The sequence below is a fragment of the Podarcis raffonei genome, chromosome 14, assembly GCF_027172205.1.
Source record: "Podarcis raffonei isolate rPodRaf1 chromosome 14, rPodRaf1.pri, whole genome shotgun sequence".
Taxonomy (NCBI): domain Eukaryota; kingdom Metazoa; phylum Chordata; class Lepidosauria; order Squamata; family Lacertidae; genus Podarcis; species Podarcis raffonei.
In genome coordinates, this window is record NC_070615.1 from 30017935 (window position 1) to 30032188 (window position 14254).

At 50.5% G+C, this 14254-nt stretch overlaps 1 protein-coding gene across 4 annotated transcripts in view; it reads left to right on the forward strand.

Moving 5' to 3' along the window:
• Positions 1-14254, forward strand: part of CASKIN1 (CASK interacting protein 1) — a 117527-nt gene that overhangs the window by 79717 nt on the left and 23556 nt on the right. For 3 of the 4 annotated variants that reach the window (XM_053365446.1, XM_053365447.1, XM_053365448.1), the window contains exons 4-10: positions 969-1114; positions 2283-2378; positions 3700-3830; positions 7618-7726; positions 7985-8093; positions 10578-10672; positions 13234-13351. In XM_053365446.1, the coding sequence (XP_053221421.1) occupies positions 969-1114; positions 2283-2378; positions 3700-3830; positions 7618-7726; positions 7985-8093; positions 10578-10672; positions 13234-13351 (804 nt within the window). Of the gene's footprint in view, positions 1-968; positions 1115-2282; positions 2379-3699; positions 3831-7617; positions 7727-7984; positions 8094-10577; positions 10673-13233; positions 13352-14254 lie in introns of those variants that run through there. The other variant, XM_053365449.1, reaches the window with a different exon arrangement.

The window sequence follows — 14254 nt, forward strand, 5'->3', positions numbered from 1 at the left end:
CCTGGGGGTGGGATTTGGGGAAAGGTGGGCAGGGCTTTGATTGAGTGGGCGGGGCTTTGCTTTGGTCATGGTGGATTCTGGAATTGGGGAACTGAGCTGTGCTACAGCAGAGAACAGAGAGAGAGACAGGGGGGGGCAGATCTCACAAGGTGCTGAAGGAGGTCCTATGGTCTTTTTTTCATGAGCATTCCATGTTTCCCATTTCTAGAGGAGAAGACTGTTAGTCTCTTGCAAAGAAAACAACCTTAATGATGGGGGGGGGCGGGGCGGGGCGGGACGTATGTACTTTGGCCTAAGACTTTTTGGGCTGCATTCCACTTCATCAGAAGCATGAAGTATTGCATAGCTCATGATTTGAGGGGTGCGAGGGATTGTAAACAGTGAGGGCAGGAGGAAAGACAAGGCAGAAAAGTAGAGATAGTGATAATGGTTATGTTACACCTCCACACAAACCAGGTATTGATACCACAGGCACCCTGGCATTGGTAAGGCAGTTAACACATGCATTCAGCCTCTTGATGAATTGCAATTCAGCTGTTTTTCATTGGTGCACCCCCTCTGAAGTTCCTCTGTTCCTTTATGGCCACCTTAGGGTCAGCTTGTGGCTATTGCCAGCTTTGAGGTCAGATTTGTGCCCATCTACACTATGACCTTAATGCATTTTTATTATTAAGAACCCTTCTTTGGAGGCAGCTGGAACAAGCCCAGCAAATATAATTCAACCAGTGTGTCATCAAGTTGCAAGTGTATCCCACCATGTCCTGGTTTGGGCAAACCACAGTTTCCCATATTCTTCGACTGTGGTTTGTTTGAGGTGGCTGTTGGACACTTCCAATGTTCTCCCTGTGCCTTGAGAAGTTTCCCCAGTGCTTTTGGATTGAGTTATGCCCCCAGAAATGAGGGGTGGTTTCAATACTAGCGTTGTTAATCTCTCTCTCTTGCCCCACCCCCTCCTGGATGTGGTACAGGGATGCGCCCCTTGCACTACGCTGCCTGGCAGGGTAAGAAGGACCCCATGAAGCTGGTGTTGAAGGCTGGCTCTTCTGTGAATGTTCAGTCGGATGAAGGGCAGATCCCTTTGCACCTGGCAGCCCAGCACGGCCACTATGATGTGGTAAGGGGCAAAATGGGTGGGCAAGTGGGTCCTGCCTAGGGATAGATGAATCTGTCAGTCTCAAATTCTCAGCATGTCAATGTGAAATCCTCCCAATAAACACATCTTTGCATGCATTTTTGGCTGATAGATATCTTTTGCAAGCAAATTTTCCATTGACTGCAGTGCAGTTCTGTATCTTATTTTAAGTAAGATGACTTTTTTTTTTGCTCGTTTCCCCCCAATATATGCATTTCTGCACGCTTTGTTTGTCTGGAGAAATTCGGAGGAGAGCCAATTTCGAAGGCTGACCCTGTTTCAGTTGGCATATTGGTTCGAGAAGCGCAAATGAGGTTGTTTTTCATTGAGGTGCAAACAAAACCAATTTTCTCTTTCATCTGCGCCATGCCATGAGAGATGCAGCTTGTTCCAGCTCTCTGGGGGTGGGAAGAGAATTTTACTTGCCCAATGGCATAGAGAATTTGACTTGCCTTTGACTTGCAAAGGGCCCATAGAATTCTTAAACAAACCCTCCCTGCAGATCCTGGACAACATTGGGGTCTGGTGGGGAGTGCATGGCATTGATGGAGGTGGGGCTTACATGTGCCCTACTCCTACACCACATGTGCCCTACACAACCCAACACCACAGCCAGTGTGGTGTAGTGGTTAAGAGTGGTAGTCTCGTAATCTGGGGAACTGGGTTCACGTCTCTGCTCCTCCACATGCAGCTGCTGGGTGACCTTGGGCCAGTCACACTTCTCTGAAGTCTCTCAGCCCCACTCACCTCACAGAGTGTTTCTTGTGGGGGAGGAAGGGAAAAGGAGAATGTTAGCCGCTTTGAGACTCCTTCTGGTAGTGATAAAGAGGGATATCAAATCCAAATCCAAACCCCTGTTCCCTTACACCTGCCCCTCTGCTCCCTTATGGGGCTTGGTGCATAAGTGTTCAGGTGAAGGCCTGAACACACCAAATGTTATTTGCCTCTCCTATGTGGACTCCCCCTCCTGCTGGAGTGGTTTGGGAAGAAACCCCTGGGAAGCAGCTCCCCCCACCCCACCCTGGACACTCCAGCAATGCAGACAGTGGACGGAGAGATCGAATCCTCTACGGTGGATTTTGGCCCATGGCTCCACTCAGCGTCTGCATTTTGTTGTGCCTGCCTCTTTTTCGCTCTCTCCATCCCGCAGTCAGAGATGCTCCTCCAGCACCAGTCCAACCCCTGCATCCTGGACATTTCGGGCAAGACGCCACTCGACCTGGCCTGCGAGTTCGGAAGGGTTGGGGTAAGTCAACCGGCTGCGGCGGCAGAAATGGGGGGCGAGCACTTGAGGTGGGGTGGGGTGTGTAACCAAATGCTTCCCTGGGAGAAGCAGGAGGTTGACTTCCTTCCCTCTTCCTGTAGGCTCAGTGGGAGAGAACCCACCAGGAAGTCCCAGCTTCAACCCCCAATGGCTTCCCCAGGTGGGGCTGGGGAAGACCGCTGCCGAAAACCTTGGAGAGCCGCTGCCAGTCAGTGTAGACTAGGCTTTGCCAACTTTAGGTCTCCAGCTGATTTTGGACTACAATTCCCATCATCTCTGACCACTAGTCATGCAAGCTAGGGATGATGGGAGTTGTAGTCCAGAAACAGCTGAAGACCCAAGGTTGGGAAACCCTGGTGTAGAGAATACTGATCCAGATGGGCTAGTGGTCTGACTTGGTATGAGGCACCTTCCTTTGTCGCCATGTAGTGCAGCCCTTGCTGAGGACTAGAACCTTACTTTATTTTTTTATGAAAAGGGCCATAGTAATAGAGCACCTGCTTTGTGTGTACAGAAGGTCCCGGGTTCAATCCTGGCATCTCTGGAGAGACTTGAGTGAGACTGACTCCTTGCCTGAAATCCTGGCAAGCCATTGCTGCTGGTCCTTGCAGACAATCCTGGGCTCTGGCTTGGAATCTGGTTGGCATCAGGTGGCTTCCGTTGTCCCTCGTGCTGCTTTCTCCTCCAGCCACCTAGTTATCTCTCGCTTGGACTACTGCAATGCGCTCTATGTGGGGCTACCTTTGAAGGTGACCCGGAAACTGCAACTAATCCAGAATGCAGCAGCTAGACTGGTGACTGGGAGCGGCCGCCAAGACCATATAACATCGATTATATGGCTCCCAGTATGTTTCCGAGCACAATTCAAAGTGTTGATGCTGACCTTTAAAGCCCTAAACGGCCTCGGTCCAATATACCTGAAGGAGCGTCTCCCCCTCCGTTGTTCTGCCCGGAAACTGAGGTCCAGCGCTGAGGGCCTTCTGGCGGTTCCCTCGCTGCGAGAAGCCAAGTTACAGGGAACCAGGCAGAGGGCTTTCTCAGTAGTGGCACCCGCCCTGTGGAACGCCCTCCCACCAGATGTCAAAGAGAAAAACAACTACCAAACTTTTAGAAGACATCTGAAGGCAGCCCTGTTTAGGGAAGCTTTTAATGTTTAATAGGTTATTGGGTTTTAGTGTTTTGTTGGAAGCCACCCAGAGTGGCTGGGGAAACCCAGCCAGATGGGTGGTGTATAAATAATAAATCATCATCATCATCATCATCATCATCATCATCATCATCATCATCTCTTTTGCCCCTCCAGGTAGTGCAGCTGCTGTTGAGCAGCAACATGTGTGCCGCCCTCCTGGAGCCGAAGCCAGGAGACATCACCGACCCCAATGGGACCAGCCCCCTGCACCTGGCGGCCAAGAACGGCCACATTGACATCATCAGGTATGTCCCCTTCTGCCTGGTGTCTGGGGAAGGGTAGAAGAAGAATGGCATTGGCACAGCGCACAAAAGATGGATATTAAACATTAAGTGTTTGTCGTGGGGAGATTTCAGCCTCTGTTTCGAAGTGCCTGCAGAACCGCCAAGGTGCCAGTCAGCTTTCAGATATTTGACAAATCTCCTGGGCGTCCAGCCAGGATCTGCTCTCCAGGCTTTTCAAGGTCTAGGTGCCTGCATCTCTGTTTTGGCATCAGCACTGGCGATCTGACTGGCCGGCTGGCTTTCCTGCAGCATAGGATTATCCCTACCCCCCACTCTGCTGCCAGTGCATTAGTGGCTGAAATTGCAAATCCCAAGACTGCCAGATCCACCTCTCATCTCTGGTGTGCGCCAGTGTGTTAGGAAGGGAGCTGCCCTGCGCACCCCGCTGGCACGCAACTCACTTAGCAAATTGTCTGCAGCCTCCGTTTCGCTAATCTGGGGCTTGTATCTCAGCAGGATAGCAGCTGCTAGTCTTGGCCTCTGGAGGCCTCTCCCACAGCACTTAGGATCATTTGTGAGATTTCCGTGCTGTGTTTCCACTTGAAGGAGTCCGGAATGAGGTTCCTGAAGGGGTGCTGCAGCCTTCCTCAACTTGGTGTCTTTCCGATGTTTGGGACTACAACTCCCATCAGCCCTCTGCCAGCATGCTGATGGGACTTGTAGTCCAAAGTGGACCAGCTGCGTGAGGATTTGTAGTCCAAACCATCTGGAGGGTGCAAGGTTGAGGAAGAGCAGGACCGTATTTCTAGATATCATTGTTCTTAAAATGCTTTTTTTGGGGGTGGGGAACCAGATTTTTGCTCTTCCTCCCCCTCCCACAATAGTTAGGAGGGTTAGCGCTCTGTTCACAGACAAATTGCCCCATGTTTATTTATTTCTCTGTATTTCTCAGCAACACCTCGTCTTAGATGCATTTGACTTGCATGATTTCAACCACATGCAGTTGGAGGTGGGCGGGTTGAAATTGCACAAGTCAATGAATATTAATAAAGGTGAAGAGGTTAGTAAATGAAAGGAGTTAATATTATGAGAAATATGAATTTGGAGAACTGTTACACAGGTGACATAATGAAATTCAGTTAGAGGGGATTTGAGGAAGTCGGTCACCAATGTGGTGAGGTAGGTAGTTGAAGTAATAATTTTATTTCGTGTTTAGTTTAGTTTATTGTAGTGTATTGTGTTTTTCTTTCTTGTGTGTTTTGTTATGTTTTCTTTGTGATAAATGTGGAAAATCAATAAAAAAATGGGGGGGGGGGAGAAATTGCACAAGTCAAGTCCCAAGCAAAAGCTCTTATTGTGCCAGTTCTGCTTGGGGTTAACCAGTGTGAAAAGGGCTTTTAAGCCTTGCTTGCTTGCTTAGCAAGGCCCTTTCCATGCACTGGCTCTGGGATGTTCTCGTGAGATCTTGCATGATAATTTGAGTTCCCGTGAGTTCTCACGCGAGCATCCCTGGCCTTTGAGAGCTGACAGGCTGAGTTGACCTCACCCCTCAAGCAAGGCAGGGAGCTAAAAAGCTTGCGTTGTACCAGGTCTGCTTGGGTTACATGGCATGGAAACTGCTTTTAAGTTCTCTGCCTTGTTTGCTGGGCAAGGCCCATTTGCTCTGTGGGTGCTCCCCCCCAACTGGTTAGCAGTGGCATGGCTCCAAGGGGCCTGGGCAGACACAATTTTCATATATATGCATAACCCTTGGAACCAAACCCTAGGGATTACTGCATTAATTTTTTTTAAAGCATCTATAATCCTGCTCTTAAGCTGGAAAAAAAAAGATGGTGATTCAGGACAGATAAAAGAACATAGCACATAGTTCAACTATGGAACTCGCTGCCATAGGGGGCAGTGATGGCTACCAACTTCAAAAGAGGACTGGACAAATTCATGGAAGAGAGGGGTCTCTATGGCTGCTAGCCAGCATGGCTCTGTTCTGCCTCTGCAGTCAAAGGGAGAGATACTCCTGAAAACCAGTTGCTGGAAACTGCAGGAGGGGAGAGGGCTCTTGGGTTCGGATCCTGATTACAGGCTTCCCATGGGGCATGTGTGAGTCCAATCCTGGACTAGATGGGCCATTGGCCTGATCCAGAAGGCTCTTCTTAGGTTCTTATTCAACTTCCACCATTGTTTATATCCATGATAGGACTCTTCCTGCCAGCAAGCCTAGGGTCTTTAAAAAAACTACAACATGTATGTAATTGGGAGGGAGGAAGCTGCTCAGACCGGTCATTGTCGTGAAGTCCTTGTAATGACCAGCTGGGTTGGGAGAGGATGAGCCAAAGACTGATGGCCTTTCAGCGGATGGAGAAGTCTCAGACCAGTTTCTCTCCCTCTCCTATAGCCTGGTGGAATGATGGATGGGGTGGGATGTCCCTATTGGGGTAGCCCAGGCCCCCACTGTGGAATACATTATATAGGGCTTCTTGTCTTCCCTGGCATGTTGAAGGGACCCCATTGGGGTGGGCTGAACCCCAGCATGTTCCATATTACAGCCTCCTTTGCTTTTGCCCCCTGGATTCTGCCTCTGTGTGGGATGCCTGGATTTTGAGCTTCTCAGAGTATTTATTACCCATGAGAGCCAGAAAAGTTCATCCCTGGCCTATTATGGGCAACTGTCGAAATGTTCTGCATCTGCTATCTCGCTTGTCCTCGCATCAGCCTTGTAAGGTAGGGAAGGGCCTGGAAGGCTTCAGAAAGGAGAAGTCAAAGCCAGAGGGCGGCAGGAGCTGCAGGCAAAGCATTAATCGTAAGCATCTCCCCCGCCCGCCAAGTCATTTCCTGTCCTGGGAATTATTAATGGGGTAGTCTTGCGGGGCCCAAGAGTCTGGTGGACAGGAAACAGCCACTTAATAGCCCAGCAAATGTGAGGGTCTTCCTCCAGGGGCAAGTAGTATTCAGAGACCTTGCCTGGGGTGGAGCGGAGAAGTGAGCCTCAACTGAGGTTTCATCAGGGCTAGAGTCTTGATTGATGGAGTGGTTTTGAATCCGGGAGGGGCTAAGTGAGATCGCCTAGCTCAGCTATCCTCAACCTGGTGCTCTCTAGCTTTTTGGGACTACAGCTCCCATCAGCCCCAGCCAGTTCAAATCTACTCCCATCTACCCTGGCACCGGATGGCCTTGCTAGGCCACCTCACTTTATCTAGCAGGACCACCCCACCCAACCCCTTCTCCCCATTTTTAGTGTGTCAGGCTCACACGGTCTTGCGCACCACATCCAAAGTGTGCGTGGAAAGCCTTGTGAGTCGAGGGTGCCTTTTCTTCCACCTCCTGATGTAAGGCACTGATACTGCTTGGCAGGGGGTTGGACTCGATGGCCCTTGTGGTCTCTTCCAACTCTATGATTCTATGATACTGTGTGCATAGGAAAGCCAAGCCGGGGCAAACGTTTGGCCAAAGCAAATGCCTATGGGTTTAATGCGCAAGTGCGCCGCTCCTTTCTTTCCCCCTGAAATTAAAAAAAGGTCTTCAGTGCTGCTTCTGGGAAATGGGTTTGAAGACTCAAGTAGCCATGGCTCCTTCGAAAGCCCAGAAAGCAGAATGAAAGACATTATTTGCGTTTGATTTGCAGCGGGTGAAAGTTTATAGACCTTTTTTTTTGGTCTTCTCTCTGTCTGGGGGCTCCTTGTCTCTGCAGCTCCATTTCCAGGCCTCCACAGTGGCACCTGTTGGATTTCTGCCCATCTGGCAGGTGCCCTTGAACCCGGGAGCATCTGCCAGGGGTTTCGGGGCTTAGTTGTTGCCCTCTTTCCTCCCGCAGACTCCTTCTCCAGTCCGGGATCGACATCAACAGGCAGACGAAGGCAGGCACTGCGTTGCATGAGGCGGCCTTATGTGGCAAGACGGAGGTCGTGCGCCTCCTCCTGGATGTAAGCACCCTGCCCTGGTCTGCTTGCAGGAATGGTGGGGAGAGGGAGGGCACAGAACTTGGGGGGCAGCCCCTCTCTCATGCCAAGGTGCAGAGCTTGATGAGGGTCCCCTGAGCTCCAGAGAGCCGGTGCCCTCCCTGGATGGCATCTTCAGGCTCTTCCTTGCCATCGCTTGCCTCGCCACCATCCCAGATCTCCATTTTCCCTGTCTCAGGCAGCCCACCCTATTCCCCACCCCACCCCTGTCTGTTTTCGCAGAGCGGAATCAACGCTCACATCCGAAACACCTACAGCCAGACGGCGCTGGACATTGTCAACCAGTTCACGGCCACCCAGGCCAGCAGGGAGATCAAGCAGATGCTCCGAGGTGAGGATAAGGGGTGTCACTGTGAGGGATTTCGGCTGCGATGCCTGCATCGCGGGGGGTTGGACTAGATGACCCTCGGAGCCCCGTCCGACTCTACGGTCAGTCTAAAGTTGGCCGCACTCAAGTGGAGGTGCTCTGCCCTCTCCACTCACACAAACGTAGCCTGCGGAACGGGAGATGACACAGCTGGTCTCCCTGGCAGGGCTGTTGTTGCACAGCTCTTTTATTGAACTAGATTGTTTATGCCAGGCCGTTAGGCCCATTGAGATTAATGGGCCTCCATTAGCCGTGTTTCATGTTAATTTCAGCAGGCCTACGTGAGATCTAACACGCTTAAGTGATTAATTTCATAGTCTCTTAGACCCAGCATTTCCTCTGGATCAGAGCATCAGGCTGCTTACAACACAGCTGCTGCTTATTTTTATTATTATTTTATAATTTATATGCCGCCCTTCTGACTGGGTTTTCCCTGCCACTCTGGGCGGCTTCCAACAAAATATTAAAAGCACAGTAAAACATCAAGCAATAAACGTCCCTGTACAGGGCTGCCTTCAGGTGTAATATTAAATTAAACTGTAATATTAAATTTAAAATAAAAAACTGGAATGACATCATACATCCTTTATATAAAAACAGGAACACGGAACCTTAAACCCTAACCAGCATCAGGATAATCAGGCTACAAAGGCCTCAACAAATAAATACAGCTAATGTGGAGGTTTGTCATATCTCATTCTGGTGGGGCGTGGGGAGTTCCATAAGGGGAGGGGGGCAGGCGCTGAGAAGGCCTTGCCTTATGTTGCTGTCTTGCCTATCACAAGGAGGGTCTCACTGACAGACCTTAAGGCGTTCTCTTTTCTTCACTTTGGAGCATCCAGCTTTGGGGTTGTGAATGTGAGGCCCTTTCAACCGTCAGAAATTGATAAACACCAAATATAAGAGGAATGGCAATGCCGCAGCGCTCTATCTCCCTCTAGCGTGTTTTTAAGCTAATGTAGGTGCTTTCTCTAAAGTCCTAAAATCACATTGTAGGCATTCTCTCCCAGTCATCATCACAACAGCCACCTGTGTTGATTGTTTATACCCATTTCACTTTAAAGAGAACAAAGGAAATCCAGGTTGCCAAACGCCACCTAGTGGGTTTGTGGGGCCTCATTTCCAGTCCCTTTCACTAGCTCTGTAGGTACCTCAGAATTGGGAATCTCACAGTTTATAAACGTAGGTTTCAGGAACCGGTTTGCAATGGGCGAACCATTCGTTTTCCAAGTGGGTTTAATCTGTAGAGCAGGGAGAAAAACTCACCCCAAATTTGGCCGTTCCCAGGTGAGTCTCTTCTTTGAATATTCCTAAATGCTGGGAGCTGGAGGGTGATACCTGTGCAATGCCTCATTTTAGGGAGGCTTCTCTGGAAGAATTCTTAGCCAATTACACACTCCCATCTTAATTAACACAGGGCAGGAGAAGGGATGCCGCATAATTCCGACAAAAACAGAAATGGGAGCCCAGATTGCCCATGTTTACTTAATTGCCCCATGCCTGGAACAGAAATTAACCCAGCAAATATAGTTGGTATCTGCTGTTGTTGATTTTAGTCCTCAAATTATACACACACACACCCCACCACCAATTTGCATTCCTTTCCATTGAAATGAACAGGGTGGAATGAAAACGTAACTTACGCAATTACACAAGTTATGTAATTTTGAAACAACAGGATGAACAATGTAATTTGGGGCAAACGGTGAACTGTAGGAGAATGAAACAGCGTTGTGCATGACAGGTGCAGGGCAGAATGGGAATTGGCGCCTTCTTCCCTCCCTAGTCAGAAGAGGTCACCAGCTGGATTTCTCTGCCTCGGTTTCCCCAAATGTCTTCGGACAGGCAGACGTCAGGCTTGCAAGGTCTGCTTCGCAATCCTTTCACACAAATAACCTCTCCTGGGTTACCAATTTACTTAGATGGAATAAATAGCTTGGTTTTCCTGTTGCTAAACAATGGAAAGCTGCAAATCCTCCCTCTTCCATTTATTTATTGTTCATTATTACATTTATATGCCACTTTTCCTCTGAGGAGCTCCAAGAGGCATCCATGGCTCTGCATTCTTATTTGCACAACAACCCTGTGAAGTAGGTCTGGCTGGGAGACTGTCCTGTGGTCACTCAGCAAGTTCCATGGCTGAGGGTGAACCCCAGTCCCCTAGGTCTTAAAGTACAACTCTTACCACTACACCACACTGCCTTTTACTGAAAATCACCCAGATCTGCCCAACTCCTTGGTCAAGTAAAGCAGTGCCTTTAAGCATGTACAGAGTACCCATCTGCCACCAACGCACAACCTCTGCTGGCCCTGCCAAGGGTTCAGAGGAAGGGTCCCTGGGTGGAAAAGCCCTCCTTCCCTGTAGCCTTGAGCCCCAGCGCCTCTTTTCCTAGAAGGCATGCAACCGCCTCCTCCTCCTCCTCCTCCTTCACCTTTGTCTCTGCCTAGATGCTTCCGCCGCCCTGCAGGTCAGGGCCGTGAAAGATTACTGCAACAACTACGACCTGACCAGCCTCAACGTCAAAGCCGGGGACATCATCACAGTGAGTTTGCCTGTTGTCCTGGGTGTTGGGATGCTGCTAAGGAATCGGGGGCAATTGGCAAGCCCCCAGCTGGCTCCAGCCCACCGGCCAACGTGCCGGCCAAACTCCAGTCCTTGGTGCAGCATGAATCTGCGACCCAGAGCTTCAGAAGCTGGGCACGCAACTCAGTAGAGTAAACGCACAACAGAAGTGCAGGGAGAGGCTGTGTAAAGCATATTTACAAGCAGTTTATTCAGCATACATCAGGACAAGAGGAAAAAAATGTCTTCTCCCCTTCGTGTTCAAGCAAGCAGCATAAGCAATATGCAAATGGAAGTTCCCAGCAAGCTGTGCTGGAGTGTAAACAGGCGTGTGACACACAACAGTCATGCTTGTACTTAAGGTGGAACGGAATATTCTAACACTGGGCTGACCAAGTCAGGAATGGAAGATAAGCTGAGGACCTAGAGGAGGACTCCAGCCAGATGTGGGGGCCTCTGCCGGGAATGCGGGAAGCAGCTAGCGAGGATCTGAGAGGGGGCAGGGGCTTCCCTGGTCTCCTTTATCTCTGCAAGGGGAGCCAGGAGTTCTGTCTCCCTCTCTGTCACCTCTGACATGCTCACCCCAGCACCATTGGACACTGAGAGTGTCCTTGCCTGCCCAAAGGGGGATGTTGCACCAGACATGGCCACATCTCAGGAGGCAGAAACGCCTCCCTTGTCACCTGTGTCCAGAAGGAGCCAAAAGGAAGGGAACAGAGGACTCTGCTCACTAGGGGTAGCAAGCAATTGCAGGAACACTTTTGGCCTGCGGAAGATTCTGTTCCCACATGGTACGACTGTGTCGTATGCACAATTAACTTGTGCAAGTCCAACCTTGGGGCCAGCTTAGCCCGGTGGTTCCATCCACCAACACATTTCTTGGATTTTCCAATCGCCTACAGCGATTTGAAACCTGCGGGTGCTGCTTGGCTTAAAAAAAACCCCACACCTTGCGTGGTTGAAAGCTGGCCAATTAAATGCAAGCAAAAAGAGCTTTTAAGTTCTCCACCTTGTTTGCCAGGCAAGCCCTGCTCAGGGGTGCTCTCGCAAGATCTTGTGGGAATTTGGGCAGCCCTGCAAGACCGCCCCCAGAGCCTGCACCCTGAGCAGGGCTTGCCCAGTAATCCAGGTGGAGAGTTTTGACGCTCTCTACCTTGCTGGTTGCTGGGGAATGAGAGGGGAAAGCCAGGTTGGTGCATCGGCTGTGGAAGGTAAGGATGTTCATGCAAGTTCAAATATAGGCGGTTTTGTGTATGCGCACCATCACTGGAACATAGCCCCTACTCAAGATGCGATTGTACCATACATAGGATATCCTAGAAGTCCCACCTCCCTCTCCACATTGGGCAGAGCCTCTCTCTGACATACCTTGGATACTGGGAGTGTCCCTGTTTGCCCAGAGGGGGATGTTTCACTGGTCCTAGACACCTCTCAGGAGATACCTTAGGTGCAGGAGGAGCCCAAAGACAAGGTAGCAGAGGATTCCACCCACCAGGCAAAGTGAGAGATTGCAGAAATGCTTTCAGCTTGAGGAACCGGCCCTGTTCCTATATATAGGATAGCCAAAGAGTGTGAAAGTGTCGGATCAACATCCATAGCTTTGCCAGTTAGAGAACCTGCTGCTATTGTAGCTGTATTTAGGATTAGCCACCTGCATTGCCTGAAGTGCCTCAAGCCAGCCATCTGCTTGTGGACCACAGTAATCTAAGCATTAGAGTTTTTGGAAAAAGCTCTTCATCCAGCCTTGGCAGTGCACCGTGCAAAGGGGGTCTGTTCTGGGCCAAAGACGAGGCCTGGTTGAGATGTGGCATCCTCTGGATGTTGCTGGATCCCATCTCCTCTCATCCCTGATCTTCAGCTGGTGCTGATGGGACCTGAAATAGCTCAGTTGGTAATGCATGAGACGCCTAATCTCAGCGTCATGGATTTGAGCCCCATGGGCAGAAGATTCCTGCATTGCAGCGAATTGAACTAGGTGACCCTCGTGGTCCCTTCCAACTCTGATTCCATAGTGATTGGCTCAAGGTTAACCAGCCCAGGGTGTGAATTAGAACCCAGATCTCTCCCCAAGTCCTATTATGAAACACCTGGAGGGTCCTACCCTGGTTTCCGCCTCATTCAGAGGATTTATGTCAGGGGTGAAAAAGCATTTTGGCAGCCTGGGGGCCACATTGCAATCTGGGCTGTCTTGGGGGAGGAGGGCACATGATGGGTGGGCGTGGCCAGAGACAAAAGGGGCGGAGCAAGGAATGCAAATCTTACCATAGGCCAGTTTCTACGTGGACCAGCTCCCCCTGGCACACTACTGAGGAACTGCAGTTAGGACACTCTGGGGTTAGTAGGGAAGACTTTTTGAGTTAGGGGGCTGGGGCTTGGAGGCTGTTTCGAGGCCTTGAAGCATCCCAGGCTGGGTGGCATCTTCTAGCTCCCATGGCCAACCTGTTGTCAAGGCCCTGGAGCAACCCACTTTGAAGGTGATTTTGGCCCATTACTTGGCCCCCCCTTCTCTACTAACCCCCCACTACCCTCCCAATTTCCCAGGTCCTGGAGCAGCACGCCGACGGCCGGTGGAAAGGCTGCATCCACGACAACCGGACCGGCAATGACCGTGTGGGCTACTTCCCTTCCACCCTCGTCGAAGCGATCAGCAAACGAACAGGCAAGACTTCCTCCCTGTGTGGGCTATTTTTCTCCTATTGCTTCCTACCTGACCTGCCTCATTCTTGAGGTATGAGGCCCTTTGCAGATGGAGACACCGGAGTTTTCTGTTCATTGCCATAAAGTAAATCAGTAAGGGGAAGTTCGGAGCGTAGGCGATTCCGATTTTGCACCCTGAATGGCTGTTCTTTGGGAATGCCAGGGAGGTTGTAGCATATGCAGGACCCTCAAGCTCTTCCTGCTGAGGCCCACCCAATTTCCATGGCTCTCTTCAGCTATGATTCCTGCATTGCAATGGGTTGGACTAGCTGACTTTGGGTCCCTTCAAATCTTAACAATTATGACTCTTTGCAGCTGGCTGGGGCAGGAAGTGCGGGTGTGGCTCCCATAGGATCACAGGCTGGCTCAGTAGACGAATATCTGCATTGCATACAGAAAGGTTGGGATGGGAATGTCCCCTGCCTGAAGCCCTGGAGAGCTGCTGCCAGTCAGTGTCGACACTACTGAGCTCGATATACCAAGCTAGACCTTTGGTCTAAGGCAGCTTCCTACATTCCTAACGGGAAGGGCAGTAGCATGTATAAGGTCTTGGGTTCCATCCCTGGCGTCTCTAGGTAAGACTGGGAGAGAGCCCCATCCAAACCCCCGGAGAGCCACTGCCAGCCCGTGTACGCAACACTGAGCTAGGTGGATCAGTAGTCTGACTCAGTGGAAAGCAGCCCCACAGGAAAAGGTTGGGGAAAGTCTCCTGCCCCAAACCCCAGAGAGCTACTGCCAGTCAGTGCTGACAGTATGAAGCCAGATGGGTCTGACTCCCTATCTTCTAACTTTGATAGGCAGCTAAAAAATCCCCTTCCTCCTTCTCCAGGTCTGCAGGACCCATTTCACGGTTTGCGTCTTGTTG